At 42.6% G+C, this 14,481-nt stretch overlaps 1 protein-coding gene across 1 annotated transcript in view; it reads right to left on the reverse strand.

The window, feature by feature from the left end:
* lhx5 (LIM homeobox 5) overlaps positions 1 to 14,047 on the reverse strand; it is a 14,123-nt gene extending 76 nt beyond the window's left edge. Inside the window, exons 1-5 of the mRNA XM_069165186.1 lie at positions 13,510 to 14,047; positions 11,395 to 11,618; positions 10,218 to 10,495; positions 7,576 to 7,741; positions 1 to 1,888 (exon numbers count right to left, since the gene is read on the reverse strand). The exon at positions 1 to 1,888 is cut by the window's left edge and continues 76 nt beyond it. Of these exons, the coding sequence (XP_069021287.1) occupies positions 1,545 to 1,888; positions 7,576 to 7,741; positions 10,218 to 10,495; positions 11,395 to 11,618; positions 13,510 to 13,682 (1,185 nt within the window). The 5' untranslated portion in view covers positions 13,683 to 14,047 and the 3' untranslated portion in view covers positions 1 to 1,544. The remainder of the gene's footprint in view (positions 1,889 to 7,575; positions 7,742 to 10,217; positions 10,496 to 11,394; positions 11,619 to 13,509) is intronic.
* Between the last annotated feature and the right edge of the window lie 434 nt (positions 14,048 to 14,481).

The following is a 14,481-nucleotide window of genomic DNA, read 5'->3' on the forward strand; positions in this document are numbered from 1 at the left end:
CACACACACACACACACACACACACACACACACACACACACACACACACACACACACATCCAAGCATTCAAACACACACGCACGCACATGCACACTTTTGTATTCAAGAATATCTCCGTCCGTCAGAAATAAGACACATTCTTTCTAGATCTTGTACAACGTCCAAAGGAAACAGAAATGATGTGGAAATAATATTTGAATGTGTTCGATGAGACAGCGCTGAAAGAGGAAAACTGGAATTTTGGTATTCAAATTGTTTGCTTTCCTTTAATATGTTTTTCACAAAGGCTGACTTTTTCAAATGATGACCGGTGGCCCTGATCTATCTGCAAAATAAAAATGAGAGAATAAAAGATTGTTTGTGCACAAACAGCCGGACTCTGCGTGTCTTTAAAGGAAGCGGCCACCAGATGGCGACGGGCGCCTCGGAGCAGACGCTGGTAATGTCACAGATGTTGTCTGCCCCCTCTTTTGTTTTGTCTCTTTAGAGGAAGGAGACCTCAGCTGTTGAAGGACATTCTCCATTATGGGTTCAATGTTCTTTTGAAAATCATTTCCATTAAAACATGTTTTTTAAAAAGGACAGTAACAAAGGGAAGGTCAGGTGAAGCAGTGTGCGGAGCAGAACTATCAGGGCCGCCTGCACGGGTGTGAGGTCTGTGTGTGTGTGTGTGTGTGTGTGTGTGTGTGTGTGTGTGTGTGTGCGTGTGCGTGCGTGCGTGTGTGTACGTGGTGGGGGATACAAGTGTCTGTATAATTGTGTCCGTGTTTTGAATAATGGTATAGACATCCTTCGTTTTAAGCTGTGATCAAGAGTGCTTTTTGTGCATTAAGAGACTTATAGCCGAGATGTGTGCTGAAGAAAGTCACCGGCGTGCCCGAGGTGTGTGAGCGTGTGTGTGTGTATGTGTGTGTGTGTGTGTGTGTGTGTGTGTGTGTGTGTGTGTGTGTGTGTGTGTGTGAGAGTGTGTCCGTAAAGCAGCGGCCTGTCATTTGACGTATTGTCAGTTTTAAATAAGACGACGTTTAAAATGAGCAACGTTTTAGAAACGTTAAAACCTGCTGCTTTGTCTGAACTCAGAGAAAACGAATAATTATTTGAAGCAATAACTCTTTGTTTAAAAAAAAAAGAAAAAAAAGAAAAAAGTGTGGTGATGAATAAAGAAAAGTGAGCGTATCCCCTTTGGCATTTCTCTCTAATATGTTCCTGGAGCACTAGAAGATACCTTCGTGAACGTCGAGGGGAAGGCGAGGAGCGTTTTTGCTGGGTGGAATCGCAAACATTTTGTTTCTCTAACATTTCAAGTCCAGAAATCCAGGAAGGGATTTGCTTTGGAGCGTCTACTGGGCAGCAAATAGTACTTTATCCCGTTTCTGTCCATCAGTTCATCAACTGTGAAAACCAGTCTGTGATTTTAAAAAGTTCTCCGTAGAAATGTGAGCTGTACTCTTCACCCCGTGTTGTTGTTGTTGTTTTTTTATTCATCTCCTGAATTAAGCGGGCTGACATCCAACCCATGAGTGGTCCCTGTGTGGTTGTGCTTTTACCAGGCGGTGGTCTCCCCCATCTCCTGGCCTTGGTGGGATATCGGAGCGCTGTAGCTGGAGTTACTGGCCAGGGAGAAAGGAGGACTTGGCCCGCCCCCGTACGCCTCCCCCGGGACCGGCTGCAGAGAGCTCGGTAGGCCCGGCTCTGGACTCGGGGTCTCCGCGTGGGAGATCATGTCCGTGAACCTTTGGTCGTCTGACGGGTGGTGGCCCGACCCCTCCATGGCTCCAGAGCCCAGGATGTAGGGGGACTCGGCTGGAGACTGAGCCTGTGAGGACGGAGGGCCGTGGGGGAAGAAGTCGTAGTTACTCCCTGGTCCGTAATAGTCACCCTGGTACTCTGTGGAGGGACAGGAGAACACACCAAGTTAGACTTTCTATCAAATATACATAAAACCTGCACAGCTCCCCGGAGCAGCCTGCAGCTCCTCCCCTGCCTAAGTGGGGACATTGATCATGTCCAATATTCCAACCAACCGCTTTCCAACAGCCTCATTTGAGTGTATAAACAACTCCACACCTCTCCACCTCACTTCTCCCGCCTCTCACACACTGCATCCATCTCCCGCTCTCATTCAGCTCGCAGCCGTGCGGCGCCTCGATGGATTCCCGGCTGAAACTTCTGGATCTGGATGAGGAGTTCTAGAATGAGAATCTGCATCCCTGCAGCAGCTCCGCCGTCACATGTGATGCAGCTTCCAGGCCCCCCCCTCACCCCACCCCTCCTCACCGGGTTTTGGCTATTTCCTGCACTACACACATCACTCGACTTTACTGCATGCATTCAAGCTGCAACTAGGAAATCTATTAATATGTGATGTTTTCTTTTCTCAGTTTTTTTTTTTTTTATTATTATAAAATGTGAAACATCAGAACTACCTGAAGCCCAATTTGGCCTCTTTTTATTGCTTGTTTCAAATCACAGAAAAAAAGCAAAGAAAAAAAAAAAAGCAACGAATAATCCGATTTTGGAGTTTTTCCATTTAAAAACTGTTGCATATTCCTTTTTTGTAAACAAACTAATAGATTATGTGTATTTTATTATTTTTTTTCCCTTTTATTCACACTTCTCTCCACAGTTTCGTCCACTTTATGGTGCTTCCAGCATTGAAGCTGCTCCACCTCTACTCCATCCGACATCAGTGTCAGGTTTACCCCATGCTATTTTCATTTTTTGCAGCGATATCAATTGTGCAGCATCACAAGACAAGAATCAGGAACACATTATGTCTGCTTAACTGTGAGCAAATCATTAAGAAGTTCTGCAATAAAAACAAACGCACAAATGTACCACGCTGGAAAAATGTCTTCTACAGTCTGTAAATATTTTCTTTATTAATGTGGCATGGTGTAATTTTTCACAAAAAAAAACCTCCAAACAAATAGCAACCGCCATCATCTCAGCGATAAAGAGAAGTCTGTAGGATTCATCCTCTGGAGACCCTGAATGTACAAAACATAACTCAGCATTCAAGTCTCATCGTTATTTCAGTCCGGCCCAAAATGGTGGACCGACTGACCAACTGAATATTTATTATAAATAGTTCCTAAACATTCAGGTTTAAACCTTTCTCTTTAAATAAAGTTGTATTTCATGTCTTTACACCGTCTTGTCTAGAATTTCTCCACTTTCCCTTCAAAGTGCTGCAGCAGAAAACTGACACATTAATAACTGAATCCAGCTTCAAATTTGTTGCTTTCACAGAAAGTCACACGGTACATTTGACACTGAGTGGCGTGTTTGTGGCTCTGAGAGGCTTCAGCACCGTCTGGGTCTTCGACTCATGTTTGACGTCTCCGGGTTTATTTTCATTTCTATCTCTGAGCGGATTTAGTTTCTGGTGCTCGGAGAGTTGAACAATTTGAATTAAAACTAAAATGAAACAGTCATGATGTCGGATGTATCTACACAAACAGTGTCATCGTTGATTGGTTAATTACTCGACCTCACTGTAGCCAGTTCTTCATTAAGTTAAAAAAAAAAAAAAAACTTTCGGAGGTGAAACGTCTTCAGAAAAACTCAACAAAGTCCAGCTGCCTTTAGATAACAGATCATGTAGCTGTTGAACATTTGATCGTGGATCGGAGTCAGACATCTCAGACACAAATGATCTCCAAACTTGAACCAACAAGACCAAAAGATACGACAGTTATTGGTGTAACCAAGAAACCAGCAGCTGAATTTATCTTGCTGGCTCTCGTAGCAGCTCTTTGGGGTAAATTTGGTATTTTAGAGAGCAAATACGGTTTCCAGTCGACACCGATAGTTAGATGAGTTGATTAATACTGGCCTCAAATATGATGCTATGACCAGGAGACCGTTAGCTCAGCGCAAACACTGGAAGAGGGTAAACAGCTATCAGCTAGCCTACCTCACCTAGATAGCTGACAAAATCCACCCTTTAACTCCTCCCATGTCCATCTCCTGTTTTGGACACAGTTAAATCGTCACGGTAGAGTTGCTAGGCAACCAGCAGAGACTCCAGTAAGTTACTGCAGCTGTCCAAGAAATAGTCCAGCACATGACTGGCCATAATAAAAAATAACAAAAATAAATTTGTTATGTTGACACTTTGGTGTTTAAACCAGGCGGTAAACCACCCATTTCAGTTGTGAACTGCTGTGTTGAAGCCACAGACTGTATATAAAAGTGTTCGTAGTTTCTAGGTCGGAAAAATTAGGCCAACGCAGAAGTGCTTTAAGCTGCAATACCACCAAGCGCCACTAGAGGTCGGCTCCAAAAAAACCTCCGGCTCCATAGACTCCCATTCAACTTCTCTCATCAAATACAAAGTCAATAAAATGTCTCCACCAGTTATCTCGGTGTTGTTAGCTAAAGTCACTCCTTCTTATTAGTTTTCTGGCGGTCCATCTGAAAATAATCCCTCATTATTTAGAAAATAAACCTCAAAAAGCAGAGGCTATCATCTTGGGTTTTTGGAGCCAGAAGTGAACATATATGGACGAGATGGGGAGGAGCGAGGGGTGGATCTAACTGAGAACCCAAAGACACTAAGCCCCGCCCACCCGTAGTTCAATCAAATCAGGCACGCACCTAAACACATCTCTCTTTGAGTACTAATATCTATTGAATACTGGAATTATTTTCAGAAGGACCACCAACACTGATCAGAGGAAGTGTTTTTTGGAGCCAGCCCCTTGTGGCTCACAGTGGTATTGCACTTCAGTGCACTTTCGCATTGGCTTCACTTGTCAGACCAGGAGACTACATCCATTTTTATATACAGTCTACGGTTTCATCAAATAAAATAAAACAGATATATAGCATGTTAATTAGCGAGTTTAACTCACAAATTTCCCCCAAATGTTGTGGTCGAATAACACTAGCATTTCAAAAGATGAACATGAACCATGAACCTGACAACAATGTTCTCATCTGAATCCAGAGAAATAACAACGAGACTTGTGACATATGACAAAAGTTCGAAGGCTCATTTTCAAACATCACGTGATAAAAAAAAAAATCCCTGAAACTATATTTTAAAGTTTGTTCCACATAAAAAAGCAGTTTGAAAAAGATGAATCCGCTCCACATGTTGTGCATCACACAGTTTTAACAACAAATCCCCTCCTCTACATTCTACATTTACATCCCTCTCTGCTCCACATGCCCTCAGATACATGAAATTCACTGAGATCAGAGCTAAGCCTCAGACGCTGCAGCGCGAACATTTCTTCACTCCCACCATATGTTCTTCTCACCGCTATTTCAGTCTGAATGCCAAGAGTCGGAATGTAACGCCTCACATATCCAGAAATATGAAGTCTAATCATAACATTTATTCAGGAAATTATCAGGTGAAACAATAAGAGATGACTTTCACAAACAAGCTCATTATTTGATCTCACAAACAGGCTCCTGCTGGTTCGGCCGACCTTGAGGGGAAGCAGCGAGCTGGTCTTGTGGTGTGTGTTTGTGTGTGTGTGTTTGTGTGTGACAGAGAGAGAGAGAGAGAGAGAGTGGGGGTGAGAGAGACGAGGGTGTTGAGGGGAGTGTTAGCTCTGCAAACTATAATTACGCACACATGCAGACGCATCCCACCACACACAGGCATTCTTTCCAGTGAGCAGCAGCAGAGCAGCACAGGGAGCTCAGAGAAAGGAGAGCAGGCCGGCCTGCAAACATTGCTGCTGCAAACACTGCTGCTGCTGCTGCTGCTACAAACACTGCAGCTGAAAACACTGCTGGAAACACTGCTGCTGCAAACACTGCTGCTGCAAACACTGCTGCTGTAAACACTGGTGCTGCAAACACTGCTGCTGCAGCTACAAACAATGCAGCTGCTGCTACAAACACTGCAGCTGCTGCAAACACTGCTGCAGCCGCACAAAAGGGTTTGAAAAAGCAACGTGCGAAGAAAGCAAGAAAGCCGAGAGCGAGGGATGGAGGTTTTGTCCTCTGTTTTACCCTCCCACTCGGTGTTGCAGCCTTGACGGCTCCAGTTTATTGTATCCTCAATGCCAGGGTCTTTCAGGTGGATGTGCCGGCGCTGCATAGAAACCACCGCTCTCAGACTGTCCATCAAAAACAAACTGCTGATATACATGGCAGGTGCATCTGCTTTATTCCTCCGGCTCAGTGTGTTAGCGCTGTGTTGTTATCTCCCGCCCACCTGCTATTATCTTTAAATTATTCTTCCTTCATACAGTGGACCAGTTTTTTTTTTCCCAAGTGTTCTTAAAGAATATTGATTCGAAGGTGTCGTTACACCAACTGGAGGATCAACTGCTGCACACGTGATCAGAAAAGAAAACAGCACGAGGCAAACAGCTCATCATTTCATCCGTGAATCATTCTACACACGAGGAAAACAACCAACCAGTCACACCTCAAACCCAATGAAACCTTTACTATTTAATAATGTTTCTGTCGCGTTAATATTTCATCAGTTTTAAACAGCAGATAAATGATGTTAATTGTTTTTAATTCACAATATTGTGGTCTGTAAATTATTGCAACACCAAAGTCTCCTCTAAGCATTTTCACCACATATAAACCAGCTAAAAGACATGATTTCACGACTTCCTTGTAGTTCTAAATGCTGCCGACACCTTTTTATACTTCATAAACAAAGAGTTGTCTGGAGAGATTCAGACCGCAACATTAAAAGTATATTCTGACATGAAGCTGTGAGCCGGAGTTCTTTTCAAAATAAAGATATCCACTGTTCAATTTTACATTTTTCAAAAGAACTAATCTATTCTATGTTTGTTGAGTTTTACAAAGATTTTGCTTGTTTTAGTAAAAACAATTTGTTAAAGACGTTGCAGTTGTGTGTTTATGGTGGAAATTAGCATCTTTTCAGAGAGCGAATGACACTCAGATGCTGTATAATCTGTAAATGACTCTCAGTTAATCAGTTTCATCTTGGAATAAAATTTAAGAGGCAAGAAGCAGAACATGTTTCTGCTGCAGAATCTCATAAATTCTGATGTTTACAGCTGCTGTTTTAGAAGTTCTGTTTTCTGAAAGAGTAAAAATCTAAAATAAATCTATTTACATTTAGTTTTTTTGTGCTAAGTATGCCACCCATGCTGGTAGCTGTGTTTACACATTTATTCTCCAAGCTATTTAACAGATGATAGCGTGTTAAAGTTAAAGCAGGGTTTACACTTTATTTAGATTCCTCTAGTTGTGTTTGGATCAGTTAACAAAAGACATGCAAACTAACTGAAGCGTCAAATCAAAGATCATATATTGTATTTTTGAATAAATCATGTACATTAAAGAAAACATTCAAGATAAATGACACTGGAGTGACACATCTGTAGTATATAACATCTTTCTGTCATTTCCCTGAAGCCAGATTCCAGTCCGCAGCTATAAAATATTTGTTTGGTGCTGCTGGTGTTTGAGTGTGATACCGAGGATGTTTGAACAAAACACGGCCTCATATTGCACATTAATATTACAGGAGGTAAAGAACCCAACAGGCGTGGTGAAATATTTAAAGCTGCAGCAGAAACGTGTAATAAATTTCTTCCAGCGCTGCAGTGATTTCTTACCTCCGTAGTAGCCGTAGGCTCCCGGTCCTAAAATGTCCGGGTCCTCCAGCCGGCCTCCTAAGGGCCTCATCCTCCTCGGACCCCTGAAGAAGGCGTGCCGCCGGGCCCCCAGAGCGCTCAGCTGCTTCATCCGCCGTTCTTTGGATCTTCTGTTCTGGAACCAAACCTGCAGCGGAGCAGAGAGACACGTTTACATCCGTCTTTATTTCTGCTCCTCACGGCTCTTATTTAAACTTCTACTGCGTTTTCTCAAAGGTGCAAATCACAGTGTTGAAAGTTTCAGTTCCATCCTGCATGAAAAAAACACATGAAGCACAGCTGATGGATCATCAGTAACGTGGATCAATTCTTCACTTCAGGTCATTTCACTGTTACAGTTTGTGTTGAAACCAGAATTATAAAGTGTCACTAAGTCAAGTCCTTTTTTTTAATCCTTAAAGAGCTCTCATTCAAAACTATTTCTTACAGATGATTAAATTTGGTTGCATCTGCACCTGTTGTGTTGGATTCTTCGACACTTTTAAACCCATTTAGAACTGCAGCTGTATCACAGATATCTCTCTGCATTTATGTTGATTAAATTCTTAGAAGAGTTAAATCGTTTAATTTGCAGTTAACAGAAAAAGTCAAATCCAATCTTAGATGAACATTTTTCTAAACCAGACGTACATATGTGGGATGAAATCAGTGTTTCCTCATAATCAACAGCAGAAATGTTACAATATATGTCTGGAAAACACAAAGACAGAATAATAAACACTTTCTGTTGAATGTCTTGTTGCAGAAATGAGACGAATATCAGAGTAAATGCAGCCAAACACTCAACCTATCAAACCTCAGAGTTTAAATAAACCGTCAGAGCTGTAAATCAGAGCATCCACTCAGATTAAATAAACTTACTTTCAAGAAGAACAAAGGAGGATTTTCAAATCTGCAAAAACTCGGCACCATATGGAAGAATGTCTTTGCATTATAAGCACATAACATTTCTTGTTTCGCCTTTGCATCGCTGCTGCATAATGATGTATGTTCACACTAGTGAGGCTACACCAGAGGCAGAATCCCACTGTGCTCCAGATTAACCAAAACACATACACACACACACACACACACATGCACACACAGAGGAAAAAAAAAAAAAACCCACCTAAAACCACTTAGGCTGTGCTCTCTGTGCTCCAGCGGCAGCGGCAACACCTGCTTATTGAGAACAATCGTCTAACTGTAGGGTACATTTTTATGGAAATGCTCTCGCTTCCCTTGAGAGAGCGTTGCTTAGGGATTACACACACATGCTGGAGAAGCAGCGTGGCTCACAGGGCTCCCCGCGTTGAGAGCAATGGTATTTAACACACACTGAACGAGGAGGGAGGATGACGAAACACAGCCTCCATTTTGGCTCCGAGCAACACACGGGTGTGAGGAGGAGGAAGAGTAGGAGGAGGAGGAGGAGGAGGAGTGGATCACGGACAGAGTGACGAACTGACTGACTGACTTATTGACTGATTGATTGGATGATTGAGTTCTGTTGATGCACACACACACACACACACACACACACACACACACACACACACGCACACACACACACAGCTGGCTGCAGTGTATGATATGGATGAGGCGGGCTGGAAGTGAGTGAGAGCGTGGAGGTGGGAACGGGGAGGGCAGTATGTAAATCTGTGAAATCAGCGATAATTACAGTGAGTGCACAAAAAGCCACATCACAGTTGGCAGAGATGGTGCTAATCATCCTGACACACTCTGCACCCAGACACCCAGCGTGCGTGTGTGTGTGTGCGTGCGTGCGTGTGCGTGCGTGTGTGTGTGTGTGTGTGTGCGTGCGTGTGTGTGTGTGTGTGTGTGTGTGTGTGTTCCTCAAACACACACACACACACACACACACCCACAGATCCAACACAGTGAAGGCTTGTGTTGTTTGTAACTGGGGTTCCTCTTTACCTCTGCCAAAAACATGGCTCACCTCTCGCTGATGTCACGGCTGTGCAACATGTAGCCTGTTATTACTGAAGTAAACAGCTGTTTGCAACCAAATAAACATCATTCTTTATGTATTTAGAACATCCAAGCATCAATCCAAAGAATTAAAGATCTTAAATTCAGACAATATGTCGAGGATTTTAGTAAATAGGAGGCAGTTTTTATAAAAAAAAATAAAAAGTGAAATGAGAACAATGAATTATGAAAAATCTAAAAGGAACATATTTTTTTTTAATTTAAAAATGAAGCAATTGCATTTTTGTAAAATCACTGCTTCCATATTTATTTTTATGACAAAACATATTAAAATGTAAACGGAAAGTCTGTGTTAAAAGTAATTATCATTATTTCATCATTATTACTTAAAATAAGTCCATAAAATATAAAAACAGTTTAAATTTAGATTTTTGTGCTGCTAATAGTCCACATCGTGTTGTGACATTTCTCTAATAGATAAAGAGGCCTTCAATTAATTCTTTCATTTATTTCAGTGGAATTAAAAGGTAATTTCACTGATTTATAATCCGTCATTTGTCTCTAATTTGTCTTTGTCTCTGCACCCCCCCCCCCCTCTCATCCCCCCCACCCCACCCCCATCGGCGCACAAAGAATCCAGAAACAACAGCCAGCTCAGCTCGCCTCACCTGGATCACCCGCATGTTCAGGCCCGTTTCCTGGGCCAGCTGCTCCCGGATGTGCCGGGTCGGTTTCGGCGTGGCGACAAACGCAGCCTTTAACGTTTCCAGCTGCTTGGCCTTGATGGTGGTCCGGGGCCCCCGCCGTTTGGTCCCCGAGTTCTGCTCCTCGTTCTCAATATTGTTCGTTTCCTTATCTGAGGACGTAGAATTGTCCGTCTCCTTTATGTCGTCCTGTGTCGGGTCCTGCAGATCCGGCGATAAACTCCTGTCTGTACACGACGACACTGGGGAACGGGACGGAAAACAAACAGGAGGAAGGTCACGATCCGAAATGTCAACGAGGGAGGGAGGGTGGTGGTGGTGGTGGTGGTGTGGGGTATTTTAATCAGGCCTGGAGATGCGCAGCAGCGACGCACAATATTACGCATCCAAAATACGCATTAAACTTTATTCTCAAAACCATAAATTAAATTCTGTCCACTTGGGTGAGATTTTTTTTACGTGTCTTCTGATCAAATATTTGTATTTTCTTCATAATAAATCCCGCCCCCCCAAAAAATTCAGATTTTACACACAAATTATATCTGAAAAATAGCGAGAAATAGAATTACGCCAAAAAAAAAAAAAAGTCCCAGAAAACACATTATTTCAGAATAGAAGATGAAATATCACCTGGTTACAGAAACAGATATTTAATTAGCATATTTTTGTAGCACATCAGAACAAAATGTGTCCCTATAAAACAAGGGGGATTGGGGGTTGGAGAGGGGCTGCTGTCCTCCTGAGCTCTTTCTAAGGATGAATAGACAGTGGAGAGGAGCAGCATCCCAGCGGACCCTAACGCACAATAACACCGAGCTTTTGTTCTGAGGAGGTAAATATTGAAACTATTCATCTCACAAGGTTGTTGTGAAATGTTCTCAACAAAAAAAATCTTGGGAGTTTATTTTAAAACCCCCACTTCTGTTTTTCTTTTGTCTCCTGGAAAAACGATTTTATTTATCAGATACATTTCTTATAATAATACTTATAGTCATCCACATGTTATTGAAATTAAACAAACAACATGGTTATCAAAAGTAGATTGTTGTGTTTTTTTTCATTCCTTTTTCAAATTTGGAGACAAAAACACGCACGTGACGCACAGAGAAACGCACGCAGGCCTGTTTGCCGCTTCGCTCACCTGAGTTCAGGCTAACTTCCTTGATGGCCCCGGAGCTCAAATAATCTTCTTTGCACACAAATTTGTTCTCGTCTATGACATAGAGCTCCTCTCCCGTGGACAGCTGCTTGTTGCACACCATGCAGGTAAAGCAGTTCAGGTGGAACACCTTGCTGCGGGCTTTGCGCACCAAGTCGTTCGGTGAGATTCCCTGCAGACAGCCCGCGCATTTCGTGCCAAACCGCCTGGATAAAGAAAAAAAAAGAAGAAGCAAAAATTAAAAATAGATTTAGGTACAAATAAATATTCTTTAAATAAACCCCAGTTTACATTTAGTTTAATCCCACACACTCGGTGACAACAGCAGTTTACAAATGGTAGAAAGCTCATCATAGAAATGTAAATATCTAAAATGTTTGAAACCAATCGGCTGTTTATTATATGTATGTTTTTATATTTTATCAGTGATAATAAAAATAATTATCAATACGCACTAATAGGAACAATTTTAACAAAATCAAAATAATGCACGTGCAAAAAAAATACTCCAAATACCAACACATAATAATAATAATAATAATAATAATAATAATAATAATAATAATAATAATGGTAAAGTAAACAAAATATTCTAAATAAAGAAAACACTAAATAAAAGCCTGTCTTCTGTTTCTCTATAAAAACAGACTGATTCTGTATTAATAATGACGATGAGACTATCAAAGTGAAAAAGCCTCACAGATAGAATAAAAAAATAAAGCTGGTAATTTTGATGGAGGTGCTCTGACAATAACCCCACGCAAAACGTATTAGTGACAATCAACACATTGTAGCTGCGGATATATTATGGGATTAAGCAGAGTAGGAGCATTTTAGCGTGAAAATCTTCCCTTAATCCATATTCACCCGCTTAAATACTGGGTGGGAAGACTCATCAATTTGATACACAAATAGCCCCAAATAAATTCAGCAGAGTTCCGCTCCTGATGTGACAGGATGAATCCGGGAGAGAGGAGGAGGAGGAGAAAAGAGGAGGACGAGGTTTTTATTTCTAAAGAGGAGAGAGAAACGCTCTATTTACAGATATTTTGGATGCTGGAGGCCTGCTGTATACCTGGATTCTCTCTCCAGGGGGGTGCTTAAGCCAAGCCCTCTTCTTTTTGTTGTGCATTGTTTTAACACTAATGTAGGCTTGTCCCCCCATTTGCAATGGTATCGCTTCACTGTCCCTCCTTTCACATGCGCGGCCGAGCCTCCCCCAGCGAAAAAGGGCACAACTCTACTTACACAACAAATGGACACATTAGGGTGATTACTGTTTCGCCCGGCTAATGGCTGCCCATTTAAATCCGGCGCTTGATGGGACCTGCGCTAAAATGATGGCCAAGGCCGCGCGAGGCCAATAATAGCCCGGACCAACAAAGGCTGATGTGTCTTACATGTCATTAGACAATTTGGGAGAAAATAAGTGACACATACAAATGAAAATGATGCTAAGAGAGCGCGCGGGGACAAACAAGGGCTTCACTTATCACTCAATTACCTGGAACACTTTTGGGGAATTGTGGAGCAGTTAATAGCCTAATGGCTGTTTGAAAAAGTGTTTGTCTGGAGCTGGAAATAGATCTATTTAAAAAAAAAAAAAAAAAAAAAAAAAGCAAAGTTCAGGATGAACGTGGATAAACAATGGAGTTAATTTTCAGATATCCTGTCTTGTATTGTTGAGGCCACACAGTCCGGAAGTCCAAAATATTTTACAAAATGTCACTACTGAGATGAATTAAAATCTTAAATATTAGTTTATCAGTTGTAGTTTTATATTTATTCTACATTAATCCTTTTATTAAATAAATAAGGCCTGATCTGTTTTAACTGATCTGTTTTAACCTCTGACCTGACCAAGCATGCACAGAATTTAAGTTTAGGCCTAAAGTTTGAGGGCTAGACATTTTTGGTGATATTTTTTTATTTATCTTATTTGCTGTCGTATTTTTTTTCATTAATATTTTCTCCACAGAAATGTTTTCTTCATCACACTGTGGCGTTAAGGAGCGGTTTTTTTTGTTTTTGTTTTTTCCGGTGGAAGCGGAATCAGAGCCACACTCTGAAGAACTGGGACTCCAGACTCTCTGTTACCTGAAAAAGTCCATTTTGCAATAGAGCTTTCCGTCTCTGGAGAAGCACTTCTCGGTGAGGTTGCAGCTGCACTCACAGCACTGCACGCACTTGGCGTGCCAGGCTCGGTCCAGCACGTTGAGGAGGAAGCGGTCCAGGATGGGCCGCTCGCACCCGGCACAATGGACCATCATGTCGCCGGCCTGCAGGACGCCGAGAGCCGACCTTCCCGCACGGACTGTGCTGCTCGGACTGGGGCAACCCGGGTCTCCGGGGAGCAACGTCTTGGCTCCGGGAGGTGTGCTGTCAGGCGGAAACAGGGAGCTCCGTTCAGAGGCGGCGGAGTGACAATCCTCGGGAACCGTTATAGTCCGGGTCCTGGTGGGCTGCTGTCCTGCTGTTTGTCACAATCCAGACAGAGGAGGAGAAATCTCAGCTGCGCCAGCTGACACACTGCGTGATGGACAAACCGGACATCTTTTCTCTCATCATTCAAAGCAGTTTATTTGAAATAAAGCATCCCTCGCTCTGCTTTGTTTTGGGTCCAGTCATTTCCTCCGGGCTCACCTCACGTCGCCACTTTCACATCACTGTGCTGGTTATCACGAGGTTTGCAGCGCGACGCGCATCCTGCGCTCAGATTGGATGACGCCCTTGTTAATTCCCGTGCCAGCACAGCCAATCAGAGCGCAGTTGTTATGGTTACACGTTCATAGCTGTAGCCTCCGAGCGGACCTCAAGCAGAAATACCTGGGCCGTGGATGCAGGGTGCTTCTGGAGGCCAGCAGGTAGGTTTCACGGAGGGTCACGGAGACGTCGGTGACTTCAGAGCTGCAGGTCAAACTGGGAACTCCTCTGCAGCATTTAACGGACCTTAAAATGTAAAAAAAAAAAACCAAACCAAAAAAAACATGAAGGTGAGGAATTACCTGCACAATATGCAACAGACGTATCTGGGAGAAACCGAACAGCCTTATCACGGGCTGGTGCCAA

This window comes from Embiotoca jacksoni, unplaced genomic scaffold (assembly GCF_022577435.1).
Source record: "Embiotoca jacksoni isolate LCO1_2020_lvr unplaced genomic scaffold, fEmbJac1.0.p SCAF_10, whole genome shotgun sequence".
Lineage (NCBI taxonomy): Eukaryota > Metazoa > Chordata > Actinopteri > Embiotocidae > Embiotoca > Embiotoca jacksoni.